Here is an 18702-nt window from a genome sequence, read left to right as displayed (position 1 = left end):
CCCCCATTATATATCCCCTTTTCGAACACATATCCAGCCCAACTCTTACCATCTTCCGGTGTCTGTACTTTTGTTTTTCTAGACCTCTTCTCTGTCTTTTCTACGTCCACCTGATTGCTTTTACCTTTCTTGAATCTTTCACCTATCTTCACACCCCTCCACTTTACTAACAGTCTTAACAGTTTTTTTCCAAATTTTTTTATCTGTAGAGGCCATTTTTCTTCTGTTCTTAAAATTCAATCCATTTCTTTAATGTCTATTCTTAAGTATGACCCTCCGGCATCCTCTCAACCGGTTCATCCACTGTAGAAACAAGATTTTTCTCAAGCTCAAAATTTCTGCCAACCCTTTTGTTAACTGAAGTAAAAGAAGAAACTCCGGTTTTCATCATTATGACTATAACTAAGGGTGTTTCTTGGAAGTTGAAGGACCGTGTCATTACACGAACTACTGGGTTCCAAATGTGGAGTTATAAGTTATAACTAGTGCTTTAACTGGTGAAAATCTTGGGTGGAGGGTGCATTTTGTGGTAAAAATGTCAGAGTTTGAAATGAGAAGTGGAATTTAATGTACTTACAGGGAGTGAACCGAGAAAGATGGAATTCGGTTTGTTGGCGTAGAGGTTTGAAGTGGAGGAGGCGGCCTTATGTGGCCGTTACAGAAGCTCTCCATCAATGTCGAATTGTACATATACCAGACAACTTTAAACGACACAAAATAGTCTTCCTTAATCCCAACAATTCAAAATTACGCTTTCTAGTTCCCCAAGAAAGCAAGGAAAATAAGAAAATTTAGCAACTTAGCGAGTCCATTACATTAAATTCTATTACATTTCATTTTTCTCTCTCCTATTTTCAAACACACAATCTTATATAAAATAATATTACACGTAAATCGAAAACTTTTCATTCTTTTTCAATTACTAATTTTTCAAAAAAACACTATTCCCCCCATTAATTTTCCTTTGTAATGGGAATCAAACAGGGACTTCATGTTCTGACTTTTATCTTAGATCACATTTTAACGATGACATTGAATCAAAACCACTACGCGAAAAGTTCAGAAAGCTCCTTGCAAATTTCTCCCTAAAATTTTTTTTATTACCCATCTTCTCAGAAGTGTTATTCCACCTGGACTGATAATTTCTCTTTTCAAATTAGTCACTAAACTTGTCTTGTTAAATTTTATCTTTGTTAAGGAAAAAAGAAAAATCTTAATATTCTTAGTCCCTTTTTACCTCCATTTCATAAATCTCATTTTTTTTTTACATTTTTTAAATTCATTTTCAACCACACATTTCAAAATAATTACAATTTTTATCAACTTTTCAATCTCAAATTTCATCAATTTTTACCAAAAGCCGATATTTGTTAAAAAGACGTAGATCTCGTAAAATGTATGATTAAGAATGAATTTGAGTAAAAATGAACTTTCGAAAATAGAAACAAAACATGAGCTTAATTGAATCAGTAATACATGCAATTATACAATGACAGTGAGTACTAAATTTTCACACACTAAAGAATACTAGATATTGTCTCCGAATAATGCCACTGTTGACGACAACATAAGAAAGTTAATAGCCAAGACAAGCCAGCCAATTGGCATGGATCTACCACACATTTCTTCAGCGTCAAGGTCCTGAAAACAACATTAACAATAACAGCATTTTGAAGATACAAAATGTAATGCCAAAAAAAAATTCTGCCTCATTTCTGTCAATGTACGTCCATCAACCTTCATTGTAACTCTTAGAGGGAGATCCATAATACAAAATATGAAATAAAAAACAAATGTAGCAAGATAAATAACCAGTCAGTAACCTCCATTCAGGCACATGTTATTACAAGTTCGCAAAAACATTTGAAGGTTTTGGAGCATTGGAAGTCAGCAAAGAGAACTGCAACCTACATTCCTATCCATCGGAAATGAGTCTTACATGGACTGGACTTGAAGAGGCTATCATAAAGGCATTGAGATGCCTGCAAAATTACGAAAAGGAAGAATTGATAACCCAGATGTGAAGTCAATGCGTCTTATGTTAAAACCCAATGACGGATAAAAAAAGAAAAACAGAGAAAGAAATCATGAAACTTTAAGAGTGCTTATTGATGCAGCAAGCTTTCAAATATTGCAAATTATTTCCTGATTTTTGAAGGGTGTTGCAATATTTCAAATTACAGTAGCTGCAATAACAAGAATAAATCATGCAGTATAACGAAACCATTGTCACTAAAAGGACAAGTCCGGATCATCAGTTATTAACTCTAACCCAAATTGATGCCCATGTTTGAGTCACATTCTAGGAAAAAAATGAATTATTTATGTCAAACAATAAGAAATGCGTGGTTAAAAAATAAGGAAATGTTTTAGATTTGCGTGTCATATTATTTTATTGAAGAATGTGTGGTTGAAATGATGTCTAATCACTGTTGAAGAATGTATTTTTTTTAAAATAATATGGCTCAAACAAGCCCTATAACAACCATATTATTGAAATAATTAGAAACTTCTTCAGTCTTAAGAACATAATCCTCAACAAAACCTCAATGTATTAACAAGATCATGCAACTTCAAGCATAAAATAGAACGATTAGTGACCAATGTCCATTTGGGGTGGTCATTGTTTTCCTACAGTAATGTGAAGCAATAAAACAGGAAACTCTGTGCTTTGGAGTTAAAATGAGTATAAATTGTAAGGTGATTATATCTGCATGCATACATAATTGAAACTGAAAAAATAGAATACAAAATTGTTAAACAGGATACAATCATGGTTAACAGTTCATTTGTGCAGTAGTTGCTTAGATAGAAATATGAATAACCAATTTCATAGGGGTTAATGGGAGCATGAGGCAGAGGTTAGAAAATGTAGTTACCATAACCAACGACAAACAGCACACAACTTGCTTGAAGTAGTTGTTTTCTTAGATTTTGGATGAATCGAGAGAAAATTTCCACACATAATAACCACAAAGTTCACTCAATACGGGTAAGTTAATTAATGTTTGTAGCTAAATACGTGGTCCTTGGCATTTAAGATCTGCAGATCTGGTGGATGCACTAACAATGCCAAAGCCTTTTTGTTTCTTTGTTTGTTAACCAAGGAAACACATGAAAAAGACGGACAAGGCCAAAAATGACCTTCCTCAAAGTACCCCTAACATCTACAATGATTACTGGCTTGTGAAACTAATGGCATGTATGGTAGGTAGCTAAGATGGTTAGGAATGGGCAAATCTCCCGAACCGAACCCGAACCGAACTGAACCCAACGGTTCTTGTCAAATTAAATACCCGAACGGATATCTGAATTGAGAACCAACGAGTACGGTTCGATTCCCGATTCTAGACTGAAAACCGAAGAACTGAATCTTTCTAATTTTTTTTTATATTGAGTAAATCAAATTATTTTAATTTTAATTGTTTCTAAACAAATTAACAATTTCTAAATCCAAATTTTTGACCCAATAATTTGTTTCATTTCTAATTTTTTAATTTTTAACCCAATTACCCATTTTATTGTATCATTTCTTAGCCCAACAAAATCCAATCCGCTAAATAACCCTAAACACCTACAATAAAGTGCATAACGTTGTCTCGACTCTCGCACCCACTCTTGCAACCTCGCTAACATTCCAAAACATATACAATCGTCGACCGACGCTGTGACCTCCGATCGAAGCTGTGACCTCCGCTGACCGAAACTTTGACCGTAGCGATCATTTGAACAAGATAGTCTACTAATCTCTGACATTCCAAAATCATTGAATGTAAGTATTTTTATAATGTTGTTATAAATGTTAAAAAATTTAATTATAGTACAGAACTGAATGGAACCGAAACGAACCGAACCGAACGAAACCGAACCCGAACGGTTCCATAATTATATTTGGACCCGACGATTCCATTTACTAGATACCCGAAAATTTTGGTTCGGTTCGATTCTCTTTAGAATCGAACCAAACCAACCCGCGCCCACCCCTAAAGATAGTAACAAAAATTACGGTCCAATAGTGCATACCAAACATACACTCAAGGTTTCGTGGTACCCTAAATAGGCTTATACTTATATAACAGCCATCAGTTTGTATACAGTTCAGTACCTCAGAAATGAAAAGGAATTATAGTACGGTCGCTCAAAAAAAAAATAGTTTCCATTAAAACCACGAGTGTCAACGACTGTAACACAACGTCATGAGCTCCGATTGAGAGAGAACGACAATAGGATCCTTAATTGTAAAATAGCTTCATTTTGCAAGGGAGCTTTTACCCTAGCTTCGATGCTTTATTTACCTTTTTGCTCAAAGGCTTGGACTGACAAAAAATGTCACATGTTATTGAGATTTCAAAATATAAGCTCTCTCTGTTGAAACCCTAGTGCAAAGTTCATTATCATGTGCAAAAGGATTTCAAACAGAGTGCATTTACACAATTCAGTACCTTGGAATTGTGAAATAATTTCATTAGTCATTTAAAACAAAAATTCAGCCACATATTACAATCATACTTGTGAATTGATGTAGCACGTAAAAGCAATGGAATTTCAGAAACATGGGACTGTCCACCCTAAGTGATAGTAGCATCTTTCATTGTATAATAGCCACGCTTTGCTGTTTACTCGGAAGCTTTTACTGTTATTTCCATGCTTTTATTCACCCTCTTGCCCAAAAGCATGGAAAGCCAACTCACTCCATTTTTACACATTAGAGATTCCAAAAGAGAGGAGTAGAACACTTAAGCTTTTATAATTTTCAACCTAAAGGGCAAATTTTAACTAAAATGTTGGAAAATATACTTGAAGTGTGATTTTGTATGGTTCAGTCACTTGCAATCATACCCATGAGTGTGATGCAACAATCATGAACATGAATGGATGGGGTGCGTGATTGTAAGTGTAACATGACTGCCAGTCTGTCACAAATACAAGTAACCGTTCATAAAAAATGATAGTAACATCCTTTATCGTAAAATATATTTGTTATGCATGGAAACTTTTACCTTGGAGTTGATATTTTATTTGCCTACTTCTTCAAAGCCTTGAAAACCCAGGTCAAGCCAATATGCATTCGAGATTCCAAAAGAGAGGATAAAGGAACATATAAACTTTCTCTAGCTTGAAGCATTACTACACCGTTTCAGTAAAAAATGGGAAAACTTCAGGAGAGTGTGTCGAGCACCTCAGAAGTGAAAAAGAATTTCATTACCGTCGCTAAAGATAAACAGACACAAGTGTGACATTGCATTATAACAATGTGAGTGAATGATGTTCCATGATGAAAAATCTTCTTAGGTAGTGACTATTCACCAGGTTATTCATTTGAAACTAACTGTGTCTTACCTATGCACTTGTAACCCAATTCATGCATATAGTTGCATGTCTACGTGTCACAAGGTGGCAGAAAGCAGCATATAAGCTTGAGTCAATTGCAAAGTTTATGTCGTTGGGATAGGATTCCACATATGCCCTTATCTTATCAAACATTTGTCATATGCTTCTTCCAGTTCACACTAACACAGTCAAAACCTACACCAGTTACCTATGAACATGTAAGAATTATCTCAAGGAGAGACTATGAAACTAAACCTGAGAAATCCATTCATCTCATAATCATTTAGGTACTACTGAACTACGGACAACAAAAAGAAAAACAAATAGACTATCATATAGATCAAATTGAAGATGATAGGTCAAGATCTTTCATATTCCTAATCTAGAAGATATCATGGACCTTAGTAATAATCCTACTCTTATGTCTACCAGGTAAGAGCAACTTTTCCTTTCTCTTCATTTTTCTCCCTCAGTTGATAAGTAGCATTTCTACTTCATAAATTACTCAAAAAACAAATTTTTACAACCAAATAAAATTAAGAAGCATAGAAGATTCAATTGACTAAACTTCAATTCTGGTGCTTACACTTGTCAGTATACTATCATTTGTCCAATTTTTTCATAGATGACTAAATAGACACCTACATGTGCAAGGGTCCAATGATGAGTCTACACGACGAAGCACAGACACTCCATGTCCGTATCTGATACATATAATATGCCAACACTCCTCAATTGTGCATCCTGAGTATTATATGTTCCATTTTTAAATTTCTGACATTCACGGGAAACTTCCTCGACACAGCCTGAATACACGACAGAATCCTATATTTTTCATAACATTTGAGGTTTTATTAAGAAAATAAAAAAGCACAAAAACAAATATATAATACAGTGCATAACGTATAATTTTAAAGAATTCTAATTGACGTGTCCCAATGTGTATGTGGCTGTTTCCAGTTTTCCATCTTCATAGATTCCAATGCAAAGCCATAATTAATTCCAATCCAGGAAAGTTTCATCTCAAAATCTGGTAGTAACGAAAAGACTGCCGGAAAATTGTCGATAAAACTAATGTAGCGTCAAACACCACGACTGTGTAAAAAATATTTCACTTGCCATTTTAACTAATTCAAGCTTCATTTGTAGACATTTATGAAAAACATGGCCATATCAAATGCAGTCAAGCAAATCAATAGATTGCAAACCTTGAGGAACTAAACCCCATTTCTGGGACTCAAGGGACAAGCTTGACCTCAAACGAGCAGATGCTATTGCACTGTGCAAAGGTATCATCGTCTCCACGCAACTCAATTCCACAGGTAACCTAAAACCCACATTTCAAAATGCATCAAAAAACTTAAATAAATACAAAAATATAGACAGAGAATGACATATATGAGTCTATAAGTCGTTAACCTTGAGAAGAGAGAGAAGCGCTTATTAACGGAGGATTCAGAGGCAGTTTTGAAGAGTGAAGGGTGCGTTGAGATTGTGGAATTCTTGTGGAGTTTCATAGCACCAATTTGTAACCTACAGGATAATCTGGACAGTACTCTTGAAGAGGCCATCTGGAGAAAGAGGAAGAACAGATAGTAAGAGACTGCAAAGCGAGCTCGGAGGGTTTACAAATGACGATAAGTAACACTTAAGGGCTCGTTTGGCTGAAATCTACTTATTTGATTAAAAATACTTTTATAAAGTAGTTTTGTATTTACTGGAAACTTCTAAATTGATCATCCAACTATTTGTAACATCTAAATTGATCTTCCAACTATTATTAACACCTAAATTGATCCTCCATCTAGTATTAACATCTAACCTGATCCTCCAACTATAGTAAACATCAAAATTGATCCTCCAACTAATAGAAACTTCTAAATTCAACCTCCAACTAATTGAAACTTTTATTATTTATTATATATAAGTAGAATGTTAAATAATTAAAAGAGTAGTTATATACTAAAATCACAATTTTACTCACTACACCACATTATAATCATACCAAAATTAAAATATATTTTCAATAAATACAATACAACAAATTACAATTATAGTCCTTATCCAATAAAAATTAAAAATGAAGAAAAATATAATATTTTTGTGCACTCTTGGACTCTCCATTGCAGTATTACTTCTTGTTGCTTTAATCCAATTTAAAAAAAAAAAAAAAAACATAAAACATATCACACGATGAGGAGATAATTGAATTCAGAGTAAGATATGAATGTATACTCGACGATTCAATCAAATTGAATCGATTGATTCAAATTCTCAAATGTCAAATTATTTTAGCCAAAAAATATTACAATAGAAAAAATTCAAGAATGAAAATGCACTAAAATACGGCACAAGAAATTACAATTATAGTTCTAATTCAATAAATTAAAAATGAAGAAAAAAATACAATATTTTTGTGCGCTCTTCATCCCAATATTACTCCTCATTGTTTTAAAAGAAATCCTATAGTTCTAAGGGAAAATTTCGCAGGCTTCTTACAGACCTCTCACAAGTAGATGACTCCCACCTCATTAAAAAAAATATCCCAAAAATCATGGGACCCACATATTTGTGAAATGCGTGTATTCTCCATGTGAAATTTTCCTCTGGCATTGTAGCATTTCTCTCTTTTTAATTCTTTTTTTTTTTTTTTAACGTAAAATAAAATAAATCACACAATGAAGAGGCAATTGAATTCAGAGCAAGACATCAACGTATACTCCACAATTCAATGTAATTGAATCAATTGGTTCCAAATTCTCAAATGTCAAATTATTTTAACCAAAAATATAATGAAAAATCAAAATGCACTTTAACATTAATCATTAAATTTCGCTTCAAAAAAATCTAAAAACCATAATCGTAAAATCATTGAAAACTTAAATTGCATATATGTTATTAACAAGAATGGAAAACCTAATACAAATAGTTCTATTGTGTTTATTGAAAAAACTCGAATTTATTAAGACCTTGTTTGCTTTTAATTTCATCAAAATCAATCATTAATCTTAACCATGCATTTTATGAATATACAATTTTTCAACGACATCAACTTTTATTGAAATTTATTGAAAATTTAATTTTGATTCACATAAAAAAAGGGCTAAATGAGCAAAATTTTTCAAACACTGTTTCAAAGAGTTAGAATGGATCTTTCTTTGCGTGAATCATAGCTTCCTCTTTTTTATTCTAGTTTTCTCTTGCTCTTTATGTTCTTCGGTTCTTTCCGTACAATTCTCCTTTTAAAATGAAAGTGAAAGAACTAATATGTGTAAAACATGGTGGTTATTTAAGTCATTTTATAAATGGTCATTTTAGTAAATAAGAAAAGTGTGATATAAATAAAAACAATTGTGATGACAATATAATCACCATAATTAAAATATTACTTTTTAGTATATTAAATTATTAATAAATTTATTAATTTTTGTTCCGTTAAGTTTATTATTTAAGGGACTATGTTTAAAAGTATATAATATTTGAAATTATTTAATAGGCAGATGGAATGCTATTTTTAGCAAAGTTTTATATATTGAATTCTATTTTGCAAAAATTAAAACTAAAGCAATTAAATATTCCAGAGAAATTTCTAGTTTTACTAGTTTCGATCTTATTTATTGAGACTTAATGAAATTGTAATTTTCTATATTTAATATTAATAAATAATTTATTTATTATTTAATACTAATGTACTATTTTTTAAATTTATTATTTGAGAATTATGTATTTAAAGTCATCATCAGTAGTGGTGTCTATAGAAAAGTAAAACTAAGTTGAGTTAATCGAAAATTGTTGATAGAAACCTTGACATCCTTTCGCGTGAGATGGAGATCCGCGTGAATAAAAAATTAAAAAAAAAAGTGGCCCCTACCTCCGTATTGTGAGCGTTCGGTCAAGGAAACTGTCAATCCCTTCTTGTTAGTGTAGTAGAGTTAAGAAAAGTGTTGTTGACATAAAGCTGAGGTGTTGCCAATTATGAACCAAAGCAATGCTAAAGATTAGTCTGATTAGTAGGAACTAGTGCTTGTGTAGAGTAAATCTACTAAAATTAATTTATAAAAAGGAAAATATATATTAGAGTCTTGCGACGAAGAGTTATCTGAATTGTGTCGTATTTGCATTTTTGTCTTTTAAAGATTTGTTGTGTCGCTAGTCTCTAATAATCTATACAACTCTGGGCCAATATTTGCATTCCAATTTACTTGAACCGGGAAAAATTTCGATGAAAAGCCTGAAAGATAGAGAGATAAGTGAATTGGTCTAAAGATAACGTTTTCAATAAGTTGATGCATTATACCTTTTTGCCTTCGTATCGTTCCTAGAGTATGTAGTCAGACTTAGCGAACTATTTCTTTCTATAATCAGAAAATGCTTTTAACACTTTAAAACAAACCCGACTCTAAGGACACTATTCGTAGCAAGGGGTCTATTGGAGTAATCAGAAATACACTTTGAAAGCAATTTGACCGTACTACTATTGGCCCTTACATTGCATTTCGATTTCACCTCATTGTATGGTTCAATATTTAAGCAAGGGAACTATGGATTTGTCAGAGTCCCATTTTTTGACATAATAAATTTTGTGATAGTGAATTTTTGGAAAATGTTTGATTAAAAAGTAAGAAAATATTTTAAATTTACGTGTAAAATAATATTATTGGGAGAATATGTGGTTGAAAATGAGTTTGATGAAAATTGAAATTTTAAATAATGGGGCTCAAACAGGAATTAAAAAGACATATTCTTTCTTTGAAGTAAAACGTGATTTTTAACTCTTCTATGTGAGGTTTTGAGTAAATTAAAGCAAACAACGAATGGAAAAAAATGTGCTAGGCGATTTGTCATGGGGTCATGCACAGGGGAATTGTTTGCAAGCACCTTATTGGTTCCTTTTGTGTGTGTGTTGTCAAGAACCAATGAAAAAAGGTCGAGCGGAAACTTGTAAAAAAAAATGAAACTTTACCAGTACACCTAGCATGGTTTCATGTCATTAGCCATATTGAATTGAAATGCATTGGACTCATTGACTCACTGTGTGAAAATGACAAGCACCATCAATTGTTGAACAAACTTTTGGACTGCTAGAGTTGCCTCAACTATTTACATTCTGAAAATGGGCCATTCTCATTAGATGACGGCTTCTTGACTCTTCACTTCTTCGTCGTTGTATTTGGGAAAAATCAAAATCGTATTTGTTGATGGCGAAAAACAACGTTGTACTTTTTATCTACTTAAACAAATTTAAATTGAATAAGAGTGTTATAATTCCGAAGTATAGTAATTGCATAGAGAGAATTTTAGTTTGGATTTCCTTCTCATTCACACATTTCACCTTTGTCCTTCTATGCAGATTAGCAGAAAGCTTACTATCAAAACATGTCTATCTATAGTATTTTTGACTCGTGTGTCATTGCCCTTTTGAAGGAAACTGATTGATCGGTGAGTCTTGCCGTGATGGATCATCATGATACTATTTATTTGAATTGTGGCATAAGTCATCATATTGTCTTTCTGATTAATTCGTTTAGACGGTGTTGACATCAAGGGAACACTTCCTCTATCATGTCATGATTATTTTCGTACAACATCTCTCATGGTCTGATTCATAACTATATCGATGAGGTATTGAATCAAGAGTTGATCTATCTGAACTTTTCGATAAGAATGCTCTTTTGACCAAATCAAAGAGAACTCTCATCTTCTAACATGAATTTTAGATCGACAACAAGAATATTCATGCTTCCTTCTTCCCATATGGCCACTTAGAAAAGTCTTATAATAAGGTTAAACATTTATTTTTATCGTCAAATGTGTTCGAATATAAATCATGTCAACCATTTTTTGGTTTTTTTATAATGTCAAATTATTATAATTATATTCTTCAAAAGTGTTCTCAAATTATCTTCTGCTTTTTGCACGAATATCGAATTATCAAATTATTTACAAAGTTAACAAGAATTTATAATTCATCTAAACACTTTCTCCTCATTTTCCTACAAATTTCGAAATATTTGACTAAGTACTAGATAAAATAGGAAGAGTTTATAGTCCATTTGTTTACTCTATTTTGTAGTCTATCTACACACTACATTAAGGCCCCGTTTGGTAGAGATTTTTTGGCTCAAAAAATTGATTTTTTGACCGTTATTTTACTATTCAAGTCGTAATTTTTGACTTCTTCTCTCACATGTGGACCCCACTTTTTTTCTAACGGTCAAAAAATCAATTCTCAAAATTCCTACCAAACGGACCCTAAGTTCCTATTTGGTGGGAATTAAAATCAAATTTTTGGTAAATTTTGGTAAAACTTGTTGAAATGTATAGTTGAAAAGTTGTGAATTTTATAAAATGTATGGTTAAAATTAGTTGTTGACTTTGACTAAAATTAATATGGATTTTAATTCATCCCAAATGAGGGTTAAATGTGTCTTTTGCATATATTATACATAAAGGACAATGACCATTCTTTATTGACCAAAAGATGCATAAAAACAAAATAATTTTTTTACTTTAAGCTATGGAGAAAGCTTTTAGCAACTTCTAGGCTGCTGTGTTATTGACTTTGACGGTTGACCCTTGGCTGCCTAATAAAGTCTTCTTGTATATGTTTTATAAGTTGAATAGATTTGACCGATTTAATCAAGGCAATTGTTAAAGCCATTTCAAAAATCATAAAATATTAAGAGAAATACAAAAAGTTTAAAATAAGTTCATAACCATCCAATTTAATCATAAAAACAGATTTTTTGTTTTGTTTTTTCAGCTTTATTTTCTTCGGTTCTTTCCGTACAATTCTCCTTTTAAAATGAAAGTGAAAGAACTAATATGTGTAAAACATGGTGGTTATTTAAGTCATTTTATAAATGGTCATTTTAGTAAATAAGAAAAGTGTGATATAAATAAAAACAATTGTGATGACAATATAATCACCATAATTAAAATATTACATTTTAGTATATTAAATTATTAATAAATTTATTAATTTTTGTTCCATTAAGTTTAATATTTAAGAGACTATGTTTAAAAGTATATAATATTTGAAATTATTTAATAAGCAGATGGAATATTATTTTTAGCAAAGTTTTATATATTGAATTATATTTTGCAAAAATTAAAACTAAAGCAATTAAATATTCCAGAGAAATTTCTAGTTTTACTAGTTTCGATCTTATTTATTGAGACTTAATGAAATTGTAATTTTCTATATTTAATATTAATAAATAATTTATTTATTATTTAATACTAATGTACTATTTTTTAAATTTATTAATTGAGAATTATGTATTTAAAGTCATCATTAGTAGTGGTGTCTATAGAAAAGTAAAACTAAGTTGAGTTAACTGAAAATTGTTGATAGAAACCTTGACATCCTTTCGCGTGAGATGGAGATCCGTGGGAATAAAAAAAAAAAAAAAAAGTGGCCCCTACCTACCTATTGTGAGTGTTCGGTCAAGGGAACTGTCAATCCCCTCTTGTTAGTGTAATAGAGTTAAGAAAAGTATTGTTGACATAAAGCTGAGGTGTTGCCAATTATGAACCAAAGCAATGCTAAAGATTAGTCTGATTAGTAGGAACTAGTGCTTGTGTTGAAAAAAAAAAAAAAAAAAAAAGTGGCCCCTACCTACCTATTGTGAGTGTTCGGTCAAGGGAACTGTCAATCCCCTCTTGTTAGTGTAATAGAGTTAAGAAAAGTATTGTTGACATAAAGCTGAGGTGTTGCCAATTATGAACCAAAGCAATGCTAAAGATTAGTCTGATTAGTAGGAACTAGTGCTTGTGTAGAGTAAATCTACTAAAATTAATTTATAAAAAGGAAAATATATATTAGAGTCTTGCGACGAAGAGTTATCTGAATTGTGTCGTATTTGCATTTTTGTCTTTTAAAGATTTGTTGTGTCACTAGTCTCTAATAATCTGTACAACTCTGGGTCAATATTTGCATTCCAATTTACTTGAACCGGGAAAAATTTCGATGAAAAGCCTGAAAGATAGAGAGATAAGTGAATTGGTCTAAAGATAACGTTTTCAATAAGTTGATGCATTATACCTTTTTGTCTTCGTATCGTTCCTAGAGTATGTAGTCAGACTTAGCGAACTATTTCTTTCTATAATCAGAAAATGCTTTTAACACTTTAAAACAAACCCGACTCTTAAGGACACTATTCGTAGCAAGGGGTCTATTGGAGTAATCAGAAATACACTTTGAAAGCAATTTGACCGTACTACTATTGGCCCTTACATTGCATTTCGATTTCACCTCATTGTATGGTTCAATATTTAAGCAAGGGAACTATGGATTTGTCAGAGTCCCATTTTTTGACATAATAAATTTTGTGATAGCGAATTTTTGGAAAATGTTTGGTTGAAAAGTAAGAAAATATTTTAAATTTACGTGTAAAATAATATTGTTGGGAGAATATGTGGTTGAAAATGAGTTTGATGAAAATTGAAATTTTAAATAATGGGGCTCAAACAGGAATTAAAAAGACATATTCTTTCTTTGAAGTAAAACGTGATTTTTAACTCTTCTATGCGAGGTTTTGAGTAAATTAAAGCAAACAACGAATGGAAAAAAATGTGCTAGGCGATTTGTCATGGGGTCATGCACAGGGGAATTGTTTGCAAGCACCTTATTGGTTCCTTTTGTGTGTGTGTTGTCAAGAACCAATGAAAAAAGGTCGAGCGGAAACTTGTAAAAAAAAATGAAACTTTACCAGTACACCTAGCATGGTTTCATGTCATTAGCCATATTGAATTGAAATGCATTGGACTCATTGACTCACTGTGTGAAAATGACAAGCACCATCAATTGTTGAACAAACTTTTGGACTGCTAGAGTTGCCTCAACTATTTACATTCTGAAAATGGGCCATTCTCATTAGATGACGGCTTCTTGACTCTTCACTTCTTCGTCGTTGTATTTGGGAAAAATCAAAATCGTATTTGTTGATGGCGAAAAACAACGTTGTACTTTTTATCTACTTAAACAAATTTAAATTGAATAAGAGTGTTATAATTCCGAAGTATAGTAATTGCATAGAGAGAATTTTAGTTTGGATTTCCTTCTCATTCACACATTTCACCTTTGTCCTTCTATGCAGATTAGCAGAAAGCTTACTATCAAAACATGTCTATCTATAGTATTTTTGACTCGTGTGTCATTGCCCTTTTGAAGGAAACTGATTGATCGGTGAGTCTTGCCGTGATGGATCATCATGATACTATTTATTTGAATTGTGGCATAAGTCATCATATTGTCTTTCTGATTAATTCGTTTAGACGGTGTTGACATCAAGGGAACACTTCCTCTATCATGTCATGATTATTTTCGTACAACATCTCTCATGGTCTGATTCATAACTATATCGATGAGGTATTGAATCAAGAGTTGATCTATCTGAACTTTTCGATAAGAATGCTCTTTTGACCAAATCAAAGAGAACTCTCATCTTCTAACATGAATTTTAGATCGACAACAAGAATATTCATGCTTCCTTCTTCCCATATGGCCACTTAGAAAAGTCTTATAATAAGGTTAAACATTTATTTTTATCGTCAAATGTGTTCGAATATAAATCATGTCAACCATTTTTTGGTTTTTTTATAATGTCAAATTATTATAATTATATTCTTCAAAAGTGTTCTCAAATTATCTTCTGCTTTTTGCACGAATATCGAATTATCAAATTATTTACAAAGTTAACAAGAATTTATAATTCATCTAAACACTTTCTCCTCATTTTCCTACAAATTTCGAAATATTTGACTAAGTACTAGATAAAATAGGAAGAGTTTATAGTCCATTTGTTTACTCTATTTTGTAGTCTATCTACACACTACATTAAGGCCCCGTTTGGTAGAGATTTTTTGGCTCAAAAAATTGATTTTTTGACCGTTATTTTACTATTCAAGTCGTAATTTTTGACTTCTTCTCTCACATGTGGACCCCACTTTTTTTCTAACGGTCAAAAAATCAATTCTCAAAATTCCTACCAAACGGACCCTAAGTTCCTATTTGGTGGGAATTAAAATCAAATTTTTGGTAAATTTTGGTAAAACTTGTTGAAATGTATAGTTGAAAAGTTGTGAATTTTATAAAATGTATGGTTAAAATTAGTTGTTGACTTTGACTAAAATTAATATGGATTTTAATTCATCCCAAATGAGGGTTAAATGTGTCTTTTGCATATATTATACATAAAGGACAATGACCATGCTTTATTGACCAAAAGATGCATAAAAACAAAATAATTTTTTTACTTTAAGCTATGGAGAAAGCTTTTAGCAACTTCTAGGCTGCTGTGTTATTGACTTTGACGGTTGACCCTTGGCTGCCTAATAAAGTCTTCTTGTATATGTTTTATAAGTTGAATAGATTTGACCGATTTAATCAAGGCAATTGTTAAAGCCATTTCAAAAATCATAAAATATTAAGAGAAATACAAATAGTTTAAAATAAGTTCATAACCATCCAATTTAATCATAAAAACAGATTTTTTGTTTTGTTTTTTCAGTATTTTTTTATCACCAATTCGACTCACCTCAATCCTACTATCATTTAAAATTTCTGAGTTGGCTCATTTTCAAAACATTAATTGTCTAAAAGGAAAGCTATTCTCACTATCTTAGTTAGCCCCTGTTTGATGGTTATTTTTATTTTCAGTATTTAAAAAAGTTTTTATATGTTTTATTTTTTTAATATTTTTTATCACCAATTCAACTTTCTTCGACCCTATGTTCATTTACAATTCTTGATTTGCTTGATTTTCAAACAATTTACTATTGTTGATTTGCTTGATATCAGAACATTAATTGTCTAAAAGGAAAAATATTCCCACTGCGGTGATTTTAATTGGATGACGTTATTTACATCCACGGCCTTTATATATACATATATTTTTAAAAAGATAATTATATTATATTTTTAATTTTATGTAAAAATTTTTAAGTAGACATTTTTAAAATTAAATAATAACATGTCATTCTAAATTCATCCACTCATATTTATTTTCATTAAATTCATATGAACCTTTTTTTATGTTCTTTTAGAATTTATATTTAATTAAAATTCCAATAATCATAAAATATCATCTTTAGAGCTCTAACATGGTTAGCATCAATTAAACTATATGAACTTTATCATTTGTTTTAAATTCATATATAATTTTTTTTATTTCAAAATCATGCATAACCTCAATAAGTTGATTTTTATTGAATACAAAAATAATTTTTGTCAATCAAATATAAAAGACCAATTCATGTGGCAAATAACACACCTACAAGACATTTAATTATATTTTAAATATAACATTTTGTCTTATATAATTAATTATTGAATTGTAAGTACGTTGCTGTTATGTGTAATCAGGATGAACATAGTGATTTTTTAAAATTTTAAAATTGTATCAGTAATGTATCATAGTGAGATGAATATATAAAATTTGTATGAATATATAGTGTTGAAATGAATGAACTCAACAACAACAATATTATAATATGACGTCGATGACATAGTAAATTTTTAAAATTTTAATATTTTAGTAAGGATAAATATAGAGTATGATGAATATATAAAAACTGTTGATCTAAATAGCTGTACCCTTTTATTTTATTTTTTTTGGAAAAAAACTTATGTTCAATAAAATATTTTTTTCGTAAATTCATATATATTAATTTTTTTACCTTTTCTTTAAAAAAAATTACTTTTACAAAATTTATTTTAAAATAATCTCTACCCATAATATCGGCATTTTCTCTACTCTAACAAAACTAAAATCAATAATTGCTATCTACGCCCAAAAGCCATTTTTGATTTTTCGACATTTCTCACTTGTGCAGCACATGGTCGGTTTCTTCCCATCAGCTAGGAAATTGCCAGAAGGGCATCTTTCCACTTCTCTCATGTATCACACCATGTGGTCGAGTTACTCGTGTCGTGCCCATCTACCCCACCACCGACCCGCCCTATATATATTTGCTCCTCCTCTGCCTAAACATTTGAGTGGAGAAACGATCAAGCTCTTCTTTTCATTTTAATTCAAGAATAAAAGAAACAGAGAAACTGAAATGGCGAGTGCGGGAGTGACAATGCAGGTAGGCAATGAGGCCGTTGCAATCATCACTATTTGTAATCCTCCTGTCAATGCTCTTGCCATTCCAAGTAAGCCACGAAACTATTACTCCCTAAACATATGTTGAAACTAAGAATTAGACAGTATACTAAAAACGTAAAAAGTCATTTACTGTTTAACATATAGATGCAATATATGTTTATATATATTAGAATGATTTTACTTTTTATTTTTTTTATTTTTATTTTTTATTTTTTTTGCAGTGATTGAGGGGTTAAGGGAGAAGTTCGCAGAGGCCTCGGCGAGGGACGATGTAAAAGCTATTGTTCTTACTGGTAATTTTCCAATATAGATTTGTTTCCTTTTTTAATTATTCATTTTATAGTTGATTTTTACTCAGTTTGAACTCCATAACTGATGCTTGTTCTATTATGGAGTGTATTCTATCGATTAAAATTTTTGTTCTGCAAATGGTGTTTTCATAAGTTAGTTAATCTAATTATTGAGGAATCGAGTCCAAGTATTTAGTTATTCTACACTATTGATCTGTCAGGTGTAAGTTATTCAATTTTCATGAAGAAATTTCTGCTGAAAATAAAGCAAAATTTTAAGGCTGGTTTTATAATGCTCAATGGAGATGCTTAACTTGCATGAATTATTCTTCTTGTACAACCCCGGTTGACAATGCACTCATGAGGGGGGACCCACACTTCTTTTATTCAGCATGGGCCCGCTCCCATGTGTCTAATTGTTAATCAGGATTGTCAACCCCGGTTGTACACATAGCAGAACTGAATCTCCTGATTATAGACTTCAATACAAAATCGGACTTACAAAATAATTTATGTCATAGGCAGCATGAGATGATAATAAGCAAAGGCTCTCCTTTGCTTAATTCAATCAGTAGTTTAAATGAGAAAACACTCAAGGACCCGTGTTGCATTACTGGATAGGAAAATATAGGTAGAATACTATAAAATATAAGATTTAGCCCCACTTTTGGCAAATTTAGAAATTATTTGTGAAGAGAAATAGTAGTAAGTCTTATGTAATGAGTAGTAGTTATAAATATGTTGTTGAAATTAATATTTTACTTTAACTAAACTTATAAACCATTTATAAATTGGCAGCCAAATAGAGGCTTAAATGATATATGTTGGTTCTCTATAATACTATTAAGCTTTTAGATTACAACATGAGAAAATAGAATTTCTTTCTTCTTCTTTACAAAAAATAATAAATAAATAAATAAAAATTAGAATTCCTTTGGCACTACGACCTTTACCACAATGGTGATGTC

At 31.2% G+C, this 18702-nt stretch overlaps 1 protein-coding gene across 1 annotated transcript; it reads right to left on the bottom strand.

Moving 5' to 3' along the window:
• Positions 1 to 1503: 1503 nt before the first annotated feature.
• LOC111366663 (protein NUCLEAR FUSION DEFECTIVE 6, chloroplastic/mitochondrial-like) lies at positions 1504 to 6979 on the bottom strand. Its single transcript, XM_022987376.1, has 3 exons — positions 6751 to 6979; positions 6540 to 6658; positions 1504 to 1982 (listed from the first exon to the last, which is right to left on the bottom strand). The coding sequence occupies exons 1-3, from the start codon at positions 6900 to 6902 to the stop codon at positions 1963 to 1965; spliced, it is 291 nt and encodes a 96-aa protein (XP_022843144.1). The 5' UTR covers positions 6903 to 6979; the 3' UTR covers positions 1504 to 1962.
• Positions 6980 to 18702: the final 11723 nt, after the last annotated feature.

This window comes from Olea europaea, chromosome 2 (genome assembly GCF_002742605.1).
Source record: "Olea europaea var. sylvestris chromosome 2, O_europaea_v1, whole genome shotgun sequence".
Classification (NCBI taxonomy): Eukaryota; Viridiplantae; Streptophyta; class Magnoliopsida; order Lamiales; family Oleaceae; genus Olea; species Olea europaea.
This window is presented reverse-complemented; position numbering and strand designations above follow the sequence as displayed.